At 37.4% G+C, this 17,572-nt stretch overlaps 2 protein-coding genes across 2 annotated transcripts; one reads left to right on the forward strand and one right to left on the reverse strand.

Moving 5' to 3' along the window:
• Positions 1-9,120: 9,120 nt before the first annotated feature.
• LOC124172087 lies at positions 9,121-11,814 on the reverse strand. Its single transcript, XM_046551494.1, has 4 exons — positions 11,408-11,814; positions 11,155-11,292; positions 9,224-9,391; positions 9,121-9,168 (listed from the first exon to the last, which is right to left on the reverse strand). The coding sequence occupies exons 1-4, from the start codon at positions 11,573-11,575 to the stop codon at positions 9,121-9,123; spliced, it is 522 nt and encodes a 173-aa protein (XP_046407450.1). The 5' UTR covers positions 11,576-11,814.
• Positions 11,815-13,679: 1,865 nt separating this feature from the next.
• Positions 13,680-17,255, forward strand: LOC124172088. The gene has a single exon (XM_046551495.1). The coding sequence runs from the start codon at positions 13,680-13,682 to the stop codon at positions 17,253-17,255; it is 3,576 nt and encodes a 1,191-aa protein (XP_046407451.1).
• Positions 17,256-17,572: the final 317 nt, after the last annotated feature.

Raw genomic sequence — 17,572 nt, forward strand, 5'->3', positions numbered from 1 at the left:
CCCGCATTATTACTCAAAGAGGGTATCTATGAGATAAATAAGGTATCTACGCTTTCAGAAAGGGCCGCTTCAATTCACGTTTCAATTCTTCACCGCCCGCTCTTTCATGACACACGCTCATGACGACAAAAGTTATTTACTTTTTTACTTCGCATTACAATCAATGATCTTCGCATAAAAATTAATGCATAAAATTATTTAAAAATTTTATTGACATGAATGCGGAAATTTATCACCCTAGCTTGCTTAATGTTATTTTTGTAAAGTAAGGTCAATAAAACAACCCGTTAATACTCCGCCATCTTTGATGTGCAACGTGGTCTTCGCACCAGCACTGATCGTATCAGTAGCACATGTGCCCTCGTCGAACCAGGTTACCTCTACGGCTTCGTCGACGATTAGGCAAATATGCATAGTTTGAATGAATCGGACGACTTGCAGTGCAGCATCTCCTCGCGGAGCGCGCGAGAGGTGAAGCAACGGGCGTGCATTTATTTTTATTCAGATAAAAGTACCGTAATTTGCAAAGACATACGCCAGTTGACGAAAACTGACCCCAAATGGGTTGAAGTACTGATGATAGCCTGGGATGGCGTCCAGGAGAGAGTACACATCGTGGCTACTGAGGGTAAGTACTCTGAAACTTCGTTTTTTATTGTTTTTTTTTAACTGTTAACTGTACATTTTTTATTGTTAATTTGCGATCGCTTTACACGTGGCGCCAATAAGTACATTTCGTTGAATTTAAATACTCCTCAAGTATAGTATGCTTAATGGATAGGGATTGGGATTTCCTACCGACGCGCGATCACAGATATACAGATATATATATATATCTGCGCGCGATCATGTCATTTTGCTATCGTTCTCACCGTTGGAAACTTTCCACGAGATGCCATGTGATGCATTACTTGTTAAGTGGTTCATTTCGTTATTGGTGATGCCTATTGCAGGTCGATATTAATTATTTCCCTTGAGTTTATTGGTATCGTATTTTTATTATTTCCGGTCCCTTTACATGTGGCGCCAATCCGTACATTCCGTGGAATTTAAATATTCCTGATGTATAGAATGCCCGATGGAAAGGGAATGTGCTTTTTTGCCGTCGCGAAATCATGTAACTCTGCCACCGTTCTCACTGTAGAAAACTTTCCACGAGACTATTTCCCTGCGTGTGCGTAAATACTGTGCAAGTCAGTGTCCCTCTTGAAAAGCCTTTAAAATATTTCAAGTGCCTTGATAAAGCCGTTTTTTATGTCTTTATTAGGTGATCGGTAGCGCTAGAAGGTCAAGGCCCCTCTGAAGTGCCTTTTCTATTTAGGCAAAGGCTTATTAAGGTCGGCTTCTGAGGTCTTGATAAATGCTTTTATTTGTCTAATATGCCACATTACATTTTCTTGTTGTAGGTAAGGACCAGGACATGAAAGAGGCGCAGGAAGAATTTGAGGATCTGATGGGGAAGGGAAATATGTCGCTATGCGAGGCCATCAGGGTTTTGCATGGTGAGCGTCCTGCTCCAAGCAGGAGGAGGAGATGCCCAATTATGGGCAGTAATGTTATCAATCTGGCTCCCATTCGTTTTGGGGAAGATTTCCTCCCTCTAGCCGATGCTATTGGGAATGCCCAACGGATTCAAGGGGACGACGAATGGTACAATCCAGAGGCAATTGGGTCAAGAGTGCCAGAGGCATGTGGGTCAAGAGTGCCAGAACCTGTTTCGTTACAGCGCAATATCAATAATAGTTTGGCCAACATTGAAGGTAGACCATCAATCGATGCACTGTTGGCTAATGCTGGTAAGTTCTTCATGATTTCATGTTATTTTTAATTAGAACAGTCATGGATAACTGGTCACAATATAATATCCTGATTGTTTCCATTGGTTTTTAATAGATTCTTATTTCATTTCTAGGTGATGATTGTGAAAAAGGGCGCAATCTTTTTTAGATTCAATAACTAAATGAATAAGTTGAATTCGGTTCTTTATTGTACTTCCCTTGCTTATAAAAATGTTATATGAGGGTTTTGGCTTCTTCTTACGTTGAGATCAAGCAGGAAGATTGATTGAAGAAAAAGAGAGCAATCTTGAGATTCAGCTATGCTGTAGCATAGACAATAGGCTAGAAAGGAGATATGAGACAGTCCACCAAGGGACTCCTCCATGGGATGTGTGACATTTCTCTCACAAGAATGGTGGTGTAATAAAGCTAATATTGACCTACCTTTCTAAGTAGATGAGGGCGGTCAGACTTTTTGCCTCGTGTTGTGCAACTGACGGTCACACATACAGTGAACAGACGTTTGGATTAATATAGACATGGGATCATTCCACAAAAAATCAACCAATATTTTGATCAAATGACACTCAACGACTCGGATTTTCAGGAAACTTTCCATGGTCATACATCCTGGTATAACTAGAGATTGTGTACAATTTTAGTCTCCAATTGTCAATTGTTAATGAAATATGAGCAATTGAAATTTGGGCATGACCCCTTAAGTGCCGCAACGTGCAGCACATGGTGATTTTTTTTTCATCCATAGCTCAATTCCTGTGGGATGAAAAGGCATGATTTTTTTTCTAAAGCTAAGTGGTCCATGATGTTCCCACGATTATCATCAAATATTTACTGCATGAAGTTATTCAGCTGCAAAAAATAAAGTTTACAAAAAAATCTCGCTTGTACCATTTTTTGTTGCCAGCATTCACAGGAAAGGACCATGCGAATACAGACTCATGGTTCAGTTAAGTAATCATTAATGTAGGACCAAAGATCCTGATGAAAAAATCATGAGTCCGACATTCCTTTTGTTAAAAAAATACTCATCCATGGTCAAAGGAAAAAATTGCTCTTTTTCAAGGCACAAAGAAATAACACAATTTAGAGGAGATATGAGCTAATACTAATGTTAAAACAATATCGGAGCATGCATTAACTCATTATAGCGTATGCTACCGGGTCTTAGAGTAGGAAAAACATATGCCATCATGTGAATGTACGCCCCCACATACTGCTAATTTCATCTGAACTATTTCAGCAGAGGGAGTTTTAATTTAAAAAACCTTCATGATCCATGGTACACTATCACATTCTACATTCCTTCTAATCTGTTTCCAAAGACCAGATACATATTTCATATCCAGATGTATTGATATCACAGGAATGTACATTATCAAATGTAAAAAGGAACCATCATCAAATCATTTGAATTGAGAAATTTCTCAGGTACTTCACCCTTTCCATGTTTCATCTAGTCATTCTACATCATTGGAAATTTAGGTAAATACTGTAAAATTAAATTAACAACCTTATCAATTGATTTGAAAGTGAAACTCCTCTTTCTAACTGGCTGACCACATTCTAAGATGTCTTAGTGTTTTCCACAAAGTCTAAACATTTTTTCAATGTTGGCCACTTCCTCCCTCAATAATTAATATGACACCCAGAGCTTTTGGTTGCAGGAGAATTAAGCACCCAGAATTTGTGTCCTAGCGGCACACAGCAAACATCTCTCTGGCCAAGAGAATAATGATGGTGAGGGCCCTTAAGGTGTCATGAATTTAACTGAAATATTACCTTCTTCATGGTTGAGAGCTTCCACTAGTCCAATGTACCACACTGCTTGCTGTATATACAAGCTGCATATGAACAAACAGCCAAATTATCTGGGGAAATTCACCGTTTCAGAACAAAAATAAAATATCGTGCTGTACTCATGATCCAGGCCAGTGAAATTTGCAGTGACTTCTCCATCCGGTAAAGGCACAAAATGATGCATATTTCTTGTGCCTGGAATTGTTTTTGCCTTGGTGGATCTTTCAAGAAGTTTACTATGCGTCTAAGCCACATCACTAGACTTAATGTAATGGATGTTGACGTTTTTCATATTATCTCTACAAAATTCATACATCCCACTACTGTTTGCTATTTGCTATGTCATTTGTTTCTTGGTACCACCTATACCATCACAGGAGGACTTTCCATGGCTTGCGGGAAAAAGACCGGGTTGCATTCATTCCATAGTAATTATAATGATGGCACAAATTTATAAAAGACTTGTAGTTTTTATATTGCCCAGCACATCCATCTGTAAAGTACTGAACCTCTTGGATCATAGGCGAAGTTCTCTTTAAAAATTCTATAAGGTGACGTTGCTCTTCCAAAACAAAGACTACATCATGGTTAAGGTCATCGGATATGATACAATGAGATGAGGTAATGAGAGAACCATCTTTCTTCAGGTAAATCAAGCAAGGGTGTATGGTGGATGATAGAGTGGTCCAGTGATAACTTTGAACTTCATCCTGAATTAAAAATGAAAAGTTTTCACTAAAATCTATTACAATAACTGTCTTTTAACGAGTGAGGGTTTCTTTGCTTATTTTGATAAATGAGGATTGTTCTTTAGAGACGTAACAATGTGATATCGGTTTATTCATTTTGAGGCATAGAATTTCCAAGAGTTTATCAATGGATGATGTGAACAACTGAAGTTCTATTCTATCAGAGGAAACCCACTGACTATATTTCCCTCTGTCAGTAGGGGTACATTCACAAAATACCGAAATGATGATATCCTTTACCCTGGGATCTTGACTGTAAGAACATTTTCTTAGCATAAAATCTGCATTGTTCAGTCACAGATGATGATATCCATCCACTCCTTATATGTTCCCTTCAATTGCAGTTTCACATTTTGATATATGACACAAACACAAACTGAATGAGTCCCAGAAGCACCAGCTATCACACACCATTTTGAATGAAGTGAACAAAATTTGGAGAACCCAATTTTTTCTTGTGTGTACTGCTCTCTGAAGAGCACTTAAAGTTCCTTGAGGTTATATAAAATCAACCTCTTCTGCATATACTCATTCTTACCCACATTAACTTTATCTTTGGCTCTAGGAATCTGTAAAGAATTCCAGTCAAGCTCATAAAAATTTTTCACCAGCTCCACCGTGGAGTTTGGAAGTGGTTTCCCAGCACATGATGATGGCACAGCAGGTATTCCCTTATCATCAATTAACTTTTTTAATTGTCTCTTAGTGTAGCCTGAAACATGAAAATCACTCACAACCCTTTTCCTAGACCAAGATAAAGGGGCCAGGGTCAACATTTAAATTTTACCCTGCCAGCTAACTGTTGGCAATTTATTCTTTATTTTAGTCAGAAGGCCATCCAGGTTGGCTGCCTTTTGCTTGATGAGTTGACTGTCACTCTCATCCTCACCACTACTTAGATTTTCTATTGATGGATTCACTAATTTCAATGCACCAGACACTTTAAAAACAAGGCGATGCTTAGCCTGTGTTATCTTTCCTTTTCCATATGAGTGTCTACTGTGAGAAGACAAAGAATATAATTTCAAAGGAGAGCAGTCTAAAGCCTCCAAGCTGCAGTTTCCTTCATCTTATTTTCTATGACTTTCTTCCCAGACTTAACTGATGAAAGTTCATATTCACTTTTGTCAATGCCATTGGAAACAATTTCACTTTTACAAATTTTGGAAATCCTCATGTCACACATACAGAAAATTTTCTCCAGGCTTCACCATCATGCCTGCTGCTCTCACGGACTTACACTTTTTAGAGGTATGGTCCTCAGAAATTTCCTCACAGGAGCATTATGTATGGCAAAAGGGTACAGCATTAAGGCTTATAACACTTGTATTTCTGTAAGTAGCAATGAAGATGATGAGAGCACACTGTCAATAGTGATGAAATAGGAATATTGCTCCGCAGGGCAATGAATTCTCTGTCCACTTCTGGTAGTTATTTGAAATAAAAAGTTGGGGCTGTGTTTGTGTAGCTCTTTTTGTGAAATTCAGAACTGAGTTCTTTGCCAACACTGCACAATGCTATCTCTGACATGGCAAGACATACCTCAATACGAATAAGACATGTTACAATGTAAGCCTGACTATCAATCACACACACGAGTTGCTGAGTCTGAAATTCAACACAGAATATCACTAAGGCAGCACCATATGAATGAGAATTGAATTAACTCCACTTGGACTGAAATTGGAGAAAACTTTCTGATAGCTATCCTCTGCCTTTGCATTTTATACCATACTATTCAGTTACCCAATACCCTTGTAAGAGAAAGCTTGTTAGGAATAGTCCTGAAAGCACAAAATTAGCAGTACATTGGGTAGTACATTCACATGATTGCTCATGTGTTTCCTACTCTAAGAGCCAGTAGCATATGCTATAGTTGGATAATGCAAGCTCCAATATTGTTTAACCATGAGTATAAGCTTATTTCTCCTCTAAATTGTGTAAATTCTAAGTGACTTGAAAAAGAGCCATTTTTTTATCGTGACCATGAATGAGTATTTTTTTACTAAAAGGAACATCCGACTCACGATCTTTTTTCATCAGGATCTTTGCTCATACATTAATTATTATTTTAACTGAACCATGAGTCTGTATTCGCATGCCCTTTTCCTGTGGATGCTGACAATGAAAAATGTTACAAGCGAGATTTTTTTGTACACTGTTTTTTGCAGCTGAATTACCTCATGCACTGAATATTAAAGATAGTCGTGGGATCATTATGGACCACTTAGCTATAGAAAATAATAATGGCTTTTCATCTCACAGGAATGGAATTATGGATGAAAATAAAAATCACCATGCGTTGCACGTTGCGGCACTTTAGGGGTCACGCCAAAGATTCAATTGCTCATATTTCATTAAAAATTGACAATAGGAGGCAAAAATTGCGTAAAATATCTAATTATAACAGGATGTATGATCATGGCAAGTTTCATGAAAATCCGAGTCGGTGGGTGTCATGGCCTGGTTGATTTAAAATGGAATGACCCCATGTTAATTCGGATGTGACCTCTATTTTAAAAATTTTACAACGAGAATACTTTTACAACTAAACATTTATATTATTGTATCTTCCAATATGTTTTGTTCATTAATGATCAATTCTTTACAGATTTTTTTAATTTAATGGTTTCATTAAATGTGTGTTTACTCTTTTCTATGGTCTATCATCCGTGATGTTACACATAAGAATATCATAATTGAGTTATCCCGTAAATAAATTAAATGTAATAATGTATTGATGACGCCTTCATAAAGGGTGACCAGACATTCGGGTTGGTCTAGCCATTTCATCCTTTGTACATGTACGTCCAGTGCTTGGGCAGATCTTTTAAGAATGGAGAATTTTCCTCCTTTTCAAAAATTATGTTATATTATGTATATTAATCTGATAATAGAAACTCAGAACTTCTCAAAATTTCTAAATATTTCTTCAGCCTACCATGGCAAAATACAACTGCACAAAGGGTATTTTCCCAGATTTCATCCATGCGGACCAACAAGAGAAACAAAATAAACATTTCCTCAGTAAAAATTTATGAACAGAACACTTTTAAAAATGAAAAAATTGCTTGAAAAAGTAATATACACAAACAAAACAGAAAATCACAATGCTGATAATTTCCTTATTCTTTATTGTGAATTTGCAATTACGTTTCAAGTGTCCTGCTTTTCCTCCATTCATCCTTTCTTTTTAACCCTTTCCCACCTTGATGTCGGGAGGAGCCAGCGGATATTTTTATTCATAGAACACCTGCCAGTGGGTACAGTGCAGATGTTTCACCAATTTTCACCAACCTGGATTTTTGAAAAGTGGGAAATTGTACTTTTCATTGAAAATATTGATTACGTGTATTGAAAATCTGTTAACAGCTACCTTAAGCCTACCTAGCTAAAAATGACGCCTCGGTAGCTTAACTGGCTAAAGCACTCGACCGGAAATCGGGGGATCCGGGTTCGAATCCCGGTCAAGGTGAATGATTTTTTCTCTGTGGATCTTTCGCACGATTGTGCATTGCGGGTGACTCCCGTAAAAGTTATCACTGCGGCTAGTCCCGGTATACTTTAAAACAGCTACCTTGCTAGGTGTAAAAAATGTAAAAATGCTTGGGAAAATTAGATCCACGAAATATATATATCATCATAGATCTAATCAATTTTTACTTATCTACATTATAAAATTGACGCTATATTTCTTCTTATCTTATTTTAAAAACATTAAGTGCGGAGCAGTCAATTGACAGGCTCTGCCAGTCAGGCCAGGAGTCCTCTCTCCGCCTCGGTACGTCATTAATATCCAATCCAAGTTCTTCCACCATGTGAATGACCTTCAACAAGGATCCCTCTTATAAACGGTGTGCACCATTTGTAAAAAGCAGTGTTTGAACGGAAGGTATGTTATGGAAAACTCCCTCTAATTTTCTTTCTTATTTTATTGACCAATTCTGATGACTTTCATGAAAATCACATCCACATTGAATGTACAACATGTTAATAGCTAACAAGATGATACCAATAAATAAAATGCTTAAGTAAATTAGATCCACAGAAAAATATATAAATTCATACAGAAAATTAATTTTATTTATCAAACTTATAAATTGACGTTATTTTCCAAGTGGCCTACTTTTCCTTTCATCTCTTTTTTAATAGGGTGCTGTCCTCCTTTTTCACCTCGTAGCATCTGGGGGTCTATGCTCAAAACCGCTCAACTTATCCGAGCGCTCGGCAACGAAGCCAGTGGTGATGTCGAGTGGTATCCCGAGTCAAGCTGAGATCGGTATGCTAGAGACGAAGTCGACCGAATGCGACATAGGTCGCTCGAGTGACATGAAGGGTGAGTGGCAACGTCGCAGAAACGAGCGCTCGAGAAGTAAACAACAGCTAATTTCAAATAGCAACAGCAAATTTGTGCGACAAATGAGACTGAAAATGCCATAGAATACTAGGCAGCCCGGGAAGAAGTTAAAAAGAGTTGATCACAGTTGTGTAAGATATTTACGATGTTTAATTAAACTGTGGACTCAATTTCTTATATCCAGTTGGTGCGATGTGGTTCATGTTTGGAGATTTTTCTGTTGCGCTCGGCTGCAGTCGTGCACGTGACAGTTGCATTCGTTTCCAAGGAGCTGGAGCATACCAAATGGCCAGAGCACTCGGCTCCGTACCACGTGACTCGCACACCACAATGAAGTCGTGCACGACTAAAATTTCGAGCATGGCCCCCCAGGTCTCCCTAGTCACACAAGCAACGGTGACTTCCCGTAGAAATGCATTCAGTTACACTGGGCTACAGCAATTTTGTCTAGCAACATAGTAAATATCTATAAATTAAGGCCGTATAACAAGTGTTTCACTTTGGATGAGAATAAAACTTACCAACATATTATCTTTGAATTGACGGGAGTCTGGCACAGGAATGTATATTTCAGTCCTTTGGGCTGAATGAGTGAGATGTGAGGTGCCTTGTATCTCATCTTGAATGAAGTCTTTTGTGTCCACAGAAGGCCCCAATTCGTCATCAGCTGCCTCATCCCCTTGGATACTCTGTGGAGAAAGTAACTGTGATAAACTCACCTCCTTCAAAGTTAACTAATGAAGCCTGCTCATGAAATAGGATTTTCAATCTGATATCAAAGAATTTGCATAAAATTGACATGTGTCTCTTAATCAATAACTCAAAAGCTCAATAGCTGCTATTCCAAATTAGGCTAGAAGATTCTTCGTATTCTCATTTTACATAGTGCCTGTATAACATCCTTGGGGCAACGGAAGCAGAAAATAAATGTTTTCAACAATGGTGTCTTAAATTGTGAAACATTTTCCTGGAAAGGTAAACATCTAACAAAATAACCTATTTAAAACGTATTTCGGTAAAAAAAAGCATACCTCAAAATTTATTATAATTATCTAAATACCCAGGGCCAATTTTACACACAAAAACTTTCCTGAACAACCCCTAGAAATGAAGGATATGATATGGCAAGCCACGATTGTGAAGACTGTTACATATGTTAACCATATCAATTAATAAAATATGGTATTTCACCAAATAAGCCATCTTTAAAATCAAATAAACAGAGCACATAACATTCAGTGCATATCTTAGTTGGTATTCATTGAAATAGAACCTAAGAATTTGATAACACGAAAATTTGAAACAGAGAATGCAATTTTAACTAATAGATTATTCAAATAAACTTTATTTTCACTCATAAAGAAAATTAGTAGTAATAGCTGAAGTTGAATACATTGTTCTAGCTCAACATACTCATATTAATAACATATTTATGCAAAAATAAAAATGTAAATACAATCTTGTATCAAAGTAACTAACAAACATACTAAACATATTGATACTTAAAAGATACGTCACATCTACCTTCTGATCGTTCTTTATTTTACGTCGATTGTTTACAACGTTAGCAATGACATTTTTGCAACAATCATCTCCTAAGCTCAAACGTAATTTTAAACACTTATGCATTCATTGTACCTCTCCTCTTTTCGCATTATAAGCCGTGTAAATTGAGAGAAGTATTTGAACCATCAGCATGTATATATTGTTATAAAATAGAGAAAACATCAAGAATTCACGTTTTGTGCGTGTGCAGTTGAGCCTATGATTGGACACCAACTTACAGATCCATTTCAGTTCATCCTTACAATTAGCAGGAAATGGTAAGAGATTTTTTGTTAATTTTAAAATGCTTCGGCTACCAAAGTGAGTATATATATTAAAAGGTATTTTTTCATAGCGTAGTGGGTTCATTTCCTTTTATGAGTTGGCGAACTTGAATGCCCCACTTTGTTAGCTATGATTCTTTTACAAACGCATATTCGAATAAGACAACAAAACCTCTTTGCGTATCACCACTGAAACATCAACTGCAAGGTAACAAGCACTTGACACGGAGATTGAGAAACACAGCTTGCGGGAAACTAGGCTACTTTCACTATTCCGACAACCATGTACGACGGCCTTTAAAGTTATCCAATATTATCAATTAACAAAAATAATGCTCTATTTATTTTTAATCTCTACTCAAAGCACTTTTTAAAATGAAGTTGGATTTACCACTTTCAAGAAGTCATACAATATTCTATTTCTCAAGTCGTGGAATCAAGTGAATAATCAATTACAACTATGAGTAAATCCAATCAAACAAGTGCTTTGACAAGTTGAATCCACAAATAATGATTCACCTGGATTTCTCACTGTTGTCGACACAAAACAAAGACTCTCACTTGACATTTACCAAAACATACCATGCACCAGTCTTAAAAAGAGAATAAACGAAAGTACTCACCCTAAAGCAATTAATGCCAGATAATTTTCTCAGCTTTGCGTCCGATTGTAGACAAGTCATTTTGAAAACACTTAATTCCGTGAGCTTTTTCAAACATAGTGGACACAGGGTGGTGGGCAGGCCATCTCCCACAGCAACCTAAGATAGCAATCAACACGCTATACATTGAAGAAGTGCTGAAACTACTGAAAGTGAATAACTAAAGCAATATGACAAAGAAAAATAAATAAGTCGTAGGCATCGAACCACTTACTTCTAACCCGAGTAAACCATTTATAGCATCCTTCACAGTCATTCTGCAAGCTACGTTGGAAGTGAATATGTTGTAAAAATAATCATTATTCTTCATGCATAGTCTGCATAAGGTACCCACAGAATCCCTTTCTGATGAAGCGGTGAAAATCCCGGCGGTACGATTCATGTTTTAATTTCAATCACTCATTCAATCTACAAATATGTTTAATCGTCGATGAAATCATTAACACACAACAGACTGAGATCTCCAGATTCGTCACGGGAGCTAAATAGATTTCAATGATACAACATATTTTTAGAATGCTCACGGTGAAAGAAAAGTTTAAATTTTAATATTTAAATAACTCAAAATCACCTCAACGAAAAAATACACAGCAAAATTGATATTATTGTTGACCTTCTACTTCACTGTAATAATCAATGTTAATATAAGATCATGCAATAAAGATAGGTTTGCTTTCGCTGAATGTTAGTTTTCATTTCTACCGCTAGAAACAGATATACATAGAAGGCCTCTAATTGGCCTTAAATTCCGTATCTGGACTAATCATTGAATTAATATTAACAAAATACAGTTATTTTACAGCAAATTGAAAAAAAAATATGATTAACAATGCATTGTCTATATATATTATCATATGGAAAGAAAATCGTCTTCAAACGCGTATGTTTGGCCTGTACTATAGGTCTGCTGTTGACGGATAAAATGGCAACTAGAATCATCGACTCTATACTGAGGTGTGATTGTATTGTCTTATATTAACAAGTAATGTTGTGGATCAATATTTGTTGTGTATGTGTCCACGGAATTTGTAATCGTGTCCAAAATTGTTGAAAATATTCTCGGTCCATTCTATTTCGTCCTGGTATATCTTTCAGGCGATTCATTAATTGTTGGCTTTTATGTTCCTTTCGTTGAGCATTCTAAAGTATTTCATTTTCACACGTACTCGTAGTGAATGTAGTTTCCTTGTGGGATTTTGTGATTTTTTTTGTCAATGCTGAGTGGATGATTTCTTTGACGATAGACCTGAATTAAATTGCGAATGATATTTTGAAGTGAAAACATGAGTCGTACCAGCGGGATATTCACAGAATCTTCACTGAGGAATTCAGAAATTGACCTTTGCAGACTTTGCATGAAGAATCATGATTATTATTACAACATATTCTCTTCGATTGTAGCATGCAAAATAACTGTGAAGGATGCCCTTTGTGATGTAGTCGGCTTACATGTAAGTTACACATTCCATGTTATCGATTTTAGTTAAAATGCTGCTTACTTCATTTTGTTTTCCAAGATAATTCCGATTTCTGTTGACGTTTAACTTGTTTATCAACATCTCAGATTGCTGTGGGAGATGGCCTGCCCGCTACCATGTGTCCACTGTGTTTGAAGAAACTGACGGAATTCAGTGTTTTCAAAAAGATTTGTTTAGAATCAAACGCAGTTCTGAGAAAAAGTTTGACGAGAAAATGCTTCAGGGTGAGTACTTTTCGTTTTTTCTTATTTGAAGACTGGTGTAGTATAAATAATGTTGCACAGTTAAAAGTGACTCTCTTTGGTTTTTGTCCACAATAGTAGGAATCTAGGGAGAAAATGTTTACGGACTGAAATAGCATAAATTCACAAGGATTAAATCAATATGGCAATAGATTAGTCGCTTGGTGACACAATTGGAGAAATATATAATGTTTGATAACTGCCGGTGACCATTAAATCGAATGGTAACTAAAAAACCACTTCGATTAACGTTCAAAAGATAATTTAGCATAACTTTAGTTAATCTACAATTGTAGGGATATGTAAGGCCCTCATACATGGTTTACGGAAAAGTGATTTTAGTCCTATTTCCCATAAACGGTTTTTCAATACCTGTGAATCCTTGGCAGTGTCATATTAATGTTGGAGTTGGTTTTTCAGTGGCAACTAATGAAGAAATTATGTCTTCTGGCTAAACTAAGTGTGTGCTAAACAATGATATCCGGGTTAGTATGGCATTCAAATTTACTATTTATTAACTCAAAAAGGCAATCTACCCACAAGTCCATACCACACTACCTTTTTAAGTATTTGATTAGGTAATCGGAGCATGCTTGTGGTATAAACATACTATGTTGTTGATCTTAATTTTAATAATTGTATTTGTCGTGGCAACACTTAAGTTGTTTACTTAAACTGTGTTATTCTTGCTGAATAAAACCTTGATTAGGTTTTTACTGAAACTGATATTTTACTACAATTTATTCAGCAAGAATTCTTTAGTAAGATGGAACAGCTTTTAAAGCCAGAAAGATTTGATACTGACCCTTCACATGTGGGTGCTGAATCGAAGTGGAAACACTGGAAAAGAACATTTGCTAATTTCCTGGGCCAAGTGAACAAGGTTTCAGAAGATGGTAAACTGCAATTACTCTGCAATTATGTATCTGCTAACGTCTTTCGGTATATTAGTGACTCAGAAAACTACTCAGATGCCATCAAAATACTAGATTCATTATATATCACAAAACGAAATGAAATATTTGCAAGACACTGCCTAGCATCTAGAACTCAGCAGACGGGTGAATCAGTCGATGAATATCTCCAGGTATTAAAACAAATGAGCAAAGATTGTGAATTTCAAGCAGTAACAGCTGATAAATATAAAGATGAGTACATAAGGGATTCTTTCATACGAGGCCTCAAGAGCTCTCGTATTCGAGAAAGATTACTGGAAAACACCAACGTCACATTAGAGAAGGCCCATGACCAGGCTAGGTCACTTGAGCTGGCTGAGCTACATTCAGCGTCTTATCTGAATACAGCAGATTCAACTCCTGTTGCTGCTGCTGACCATATAGAAGATAGCCCTGAAGATACTACAACAACATCAGCTGCCTTGGTACGATCTGAAAAATGTTTCTTTTGTGGTAACAAACGGCACCCAAGGGACTCTTGCCCAGCAAAGGATATTATCTGTAGAGGTTGCGGAAAAAAAGGACATTACCTAAAAGTATGTAAATCAAGATTTAAACATTCATCTACAAATTCAACAGCTTCTACGTCGTTTTTGGCTTCTGCAGTAACAGCACCTCTATGCCTTCAAAAATCCATGACTAAGGTATTGATCAATGGAGTGGAACTAAATGCACTTATCGATACTGGAAGTTCTCTTAGTTTCTTGAATGAACGTTTTGTGGAGAGATGCGGAATAGTCGTTAAGCCTTACTCCGGTAAGATAACCATGGCTAATTCTTCTTTGAGTTCTGATGTTACTGGATGTGGTACGCTGACCTTGAAGATTCAGACCTATACATATGCAAATATTAAGGTGTTAATCATGAAAAATCTGTGTGCTGACTTCCTGATTGGGCACGATCTTCTGAAGAGTCACTCATCTGTAGAAATAGAATTCCATGGAGAACAAACACCTCTTAAAATCTGTTCACTAGCTACTGCTCGAGTTCCAGCAGCATCGCTATTTGCCAATCTCACACCAGACTGCAAACCCGTCATAACTAAGTCAAGACGTCACACAGAATCCGACAAAATATTCATCGCTGCTGAAGTGGAAAAATTGCTCAAAGAAGGTGTAATAGAACCTAGTAACTCACCATGGCGTGCTCAAGTTTTTGTAGTTAAGGGAGAAAATCATAAACCTAGGATGGTAGTTGACTACTCACAAACTATTAATAAATTTACAATGCTTGATGCCTACCCTCTCCCAAGAATAGAGGAGTTGGTACGGAATGTATCACAATACAAGATATTCAGCACCATTGACCTCAAGAGTGCCTATCACCAAGTACCTATTCTAGAATCAGATAAGCCATATACTGCTTTTGAAGCTGCTGGAAAACTTTACCAGTTCCGCAGAATTCCTTTCGGGGTAACTAACGGTGTCCCAGCTTTCCAGAGAAACATTGACAGAATTATCAAGGAAGAAAAGCTCAAAGGTACTTTTCCTTATCTAGATGATGTAACAGTTTGCGGCCATGACCAACAGGAACATGACCAAAATTTGGAAAGATTTTTAGGTGCAGTAGAAAAGTATAATCTGACATTAAACCAAGATAAATGTAAATATTCAACTAAATCTGTGAAAATATTAGGATATCTGATCGAAGATAGAGTTATAAAGCCTGATCCGGATAGGCTTGCACCTTTGATGAACCTACCTGTCCCAAATGACATGCCAGCCCTTCAGAGAACCTTAGGTATGTTTGCTCACTATTGCCGATGGATTCCCAAATTTTCAGAGAAGATTCGCCCTTTTCTGGTAAAAGGACCATTCCCGCTGTCTGAAGAAGCTGTGACAACATTCAATTCACTCAAGAAAGATGTAGCAGAGGCATCACTCTCTGCAATAGAAGAAAATACACCTTTTCGAGTAGAAACTGACGCTTCAGAGTTTGCCATTGGGGCCACCCTGAGTCAAGCCGAACGTCCCATTGCCTTTTTCTCTAGGACACTTAATGCAGCTGAGCAAAGACATTCCTCTGTTGAGAAGGAAGCTTATGCTATTGTGGAATCACTGAGGAACTGGAGACACTACCTTATCGGAAGACATTTTGAGGTCATCACTGACCAGAGGTCTGTTGCCTTCATGTTTGATCAGTATCACTCAAGTAAAATAAAGAATGAGAAAATTATGAGATGGCGACTTGAATTAGCTAATTACAAATTCGATATCGTTTACCGACCAGGCAACCAAAACACAACTGCAGACACAATGTCGAGGATTACAGCAAGTACCTACTTAGAGGGAAGAATGAACCTCAAAGAACTACATGATGCTTTATGTCATCCGGGTGTAACAAGAATGCACCACTGGGTTAGAGCTAAAAACCTGCCCTACACACTAGAAGAAATTAAAGGAGTGATTAATTCTTGCACCTGCTGCAATGAATTAAAACGTCGATTCTGTAGAAATGAAGGGCAGCTTATAAAGGCAACTTCTCCATTTGAGAGATTAAGCTTAGACTTCAAAGGACCCTTACCTAGCTCATCCAAGAACCGTTTTCTACTGACTATTGTTGATGAATATTCAAGGTTCCCTTTTGCATTTCCTTGTACAGATATTTCGGCATCTACTGTTGTGAGAGTATTGACTATGGTGTTTTCGCTCTTTGGTACACCAGCTTATATACATTCCGACAGAGGAGCTTCGTTCATGTCACATGAACTGAAATCATTTCTCACCTCCTTAGGCGTTGCTACAAGTAGAACTACTGCCTACAGCCCCCAAGGAAATGGTCAGGTCGAAAGATACAATGGAATAATATGGAAGACTGTACTTTTGACCTTAAAGTCAAAAGGGTTAAAGACAGAACAATGGGAAGAAGTGCTTCAGTCAGCACTTCACTCTATTAGATCACTGTTGTGCACCTCAACAAATGCTACCCCACATGAACGTATGTTCACTCATCCCAGGAGATCTTTCAATGGTCGCTCCTTGCCTACATGGTTAACTAAACCAGGTCAAGTTTTAATGAAAAACCATTTGCGGCACAGCAAGTATGACCCGATTGTTCAGGAGGTCGAATTAATAGAGGCAAATCCAGACTATGCATATGTAAAGCTTCCCAATGGGCAAGAATCAAGTGTTTCCATTAGACATTTGGCTCCAAGAGGGGACTTCCCAGACAAGCTTGACGGACCTCCCTTGAGCCCATCTATTGACTCCGGAGAACTGACATCACAAAACTCCTCATGCGATGAAGAGACAGGGCAAGATAAGGGCATACCTAATTCGAGTAAGAGTGTCTCTGAACAACCCAAGAGTCCATCTCCACAGAAAGGTTCTCCACGTGGACGGCAGCGAAGGCTACCAGCTTATCTAAATGACTACATCAGATACTAATCGATTTTTAGTGGGGGTGAATGTGGTATAAACATACTATGTTGTTGATCTTAATTTTAATAATTGTATTTGTCGTGGCAACACTTAAGTTGTTTACTTAAACTGTGTTATTCTTGCTGAATAAAACCTTGATTAGGTTTTTACTGAAACTGAACAAAGTTAAAAAGAACAAAGAACAAAGAAATCCCTGACGATATGCTGCTAAAGAATTAGGTGTCAGGGACCCGGAAATTGTTTATGCGTTGTCAAATAAAGTCTCATGTGCATGTAAACATATTACCTATCTTTTGTTCGGGGCGTCTTCCTAACCTTTAACT

The sequence above is a fragment of the Ischnura elegans genome (genome assembly GCF_921293095.1).
Source record: "Ischnura elegans chromosome 13 unlocalized genomic scaffold, ioIscEleg1.1 SUPER_13_unloc_1, whole genome shotgun sequence".
Classification (NCBI taxonomy): domain Eukaryota; kingdom Metazoa; phylum Arthropoda; class Insecta; order Odonata; family Coenagrionidae; genus Ischnura; species Ischnura elegans.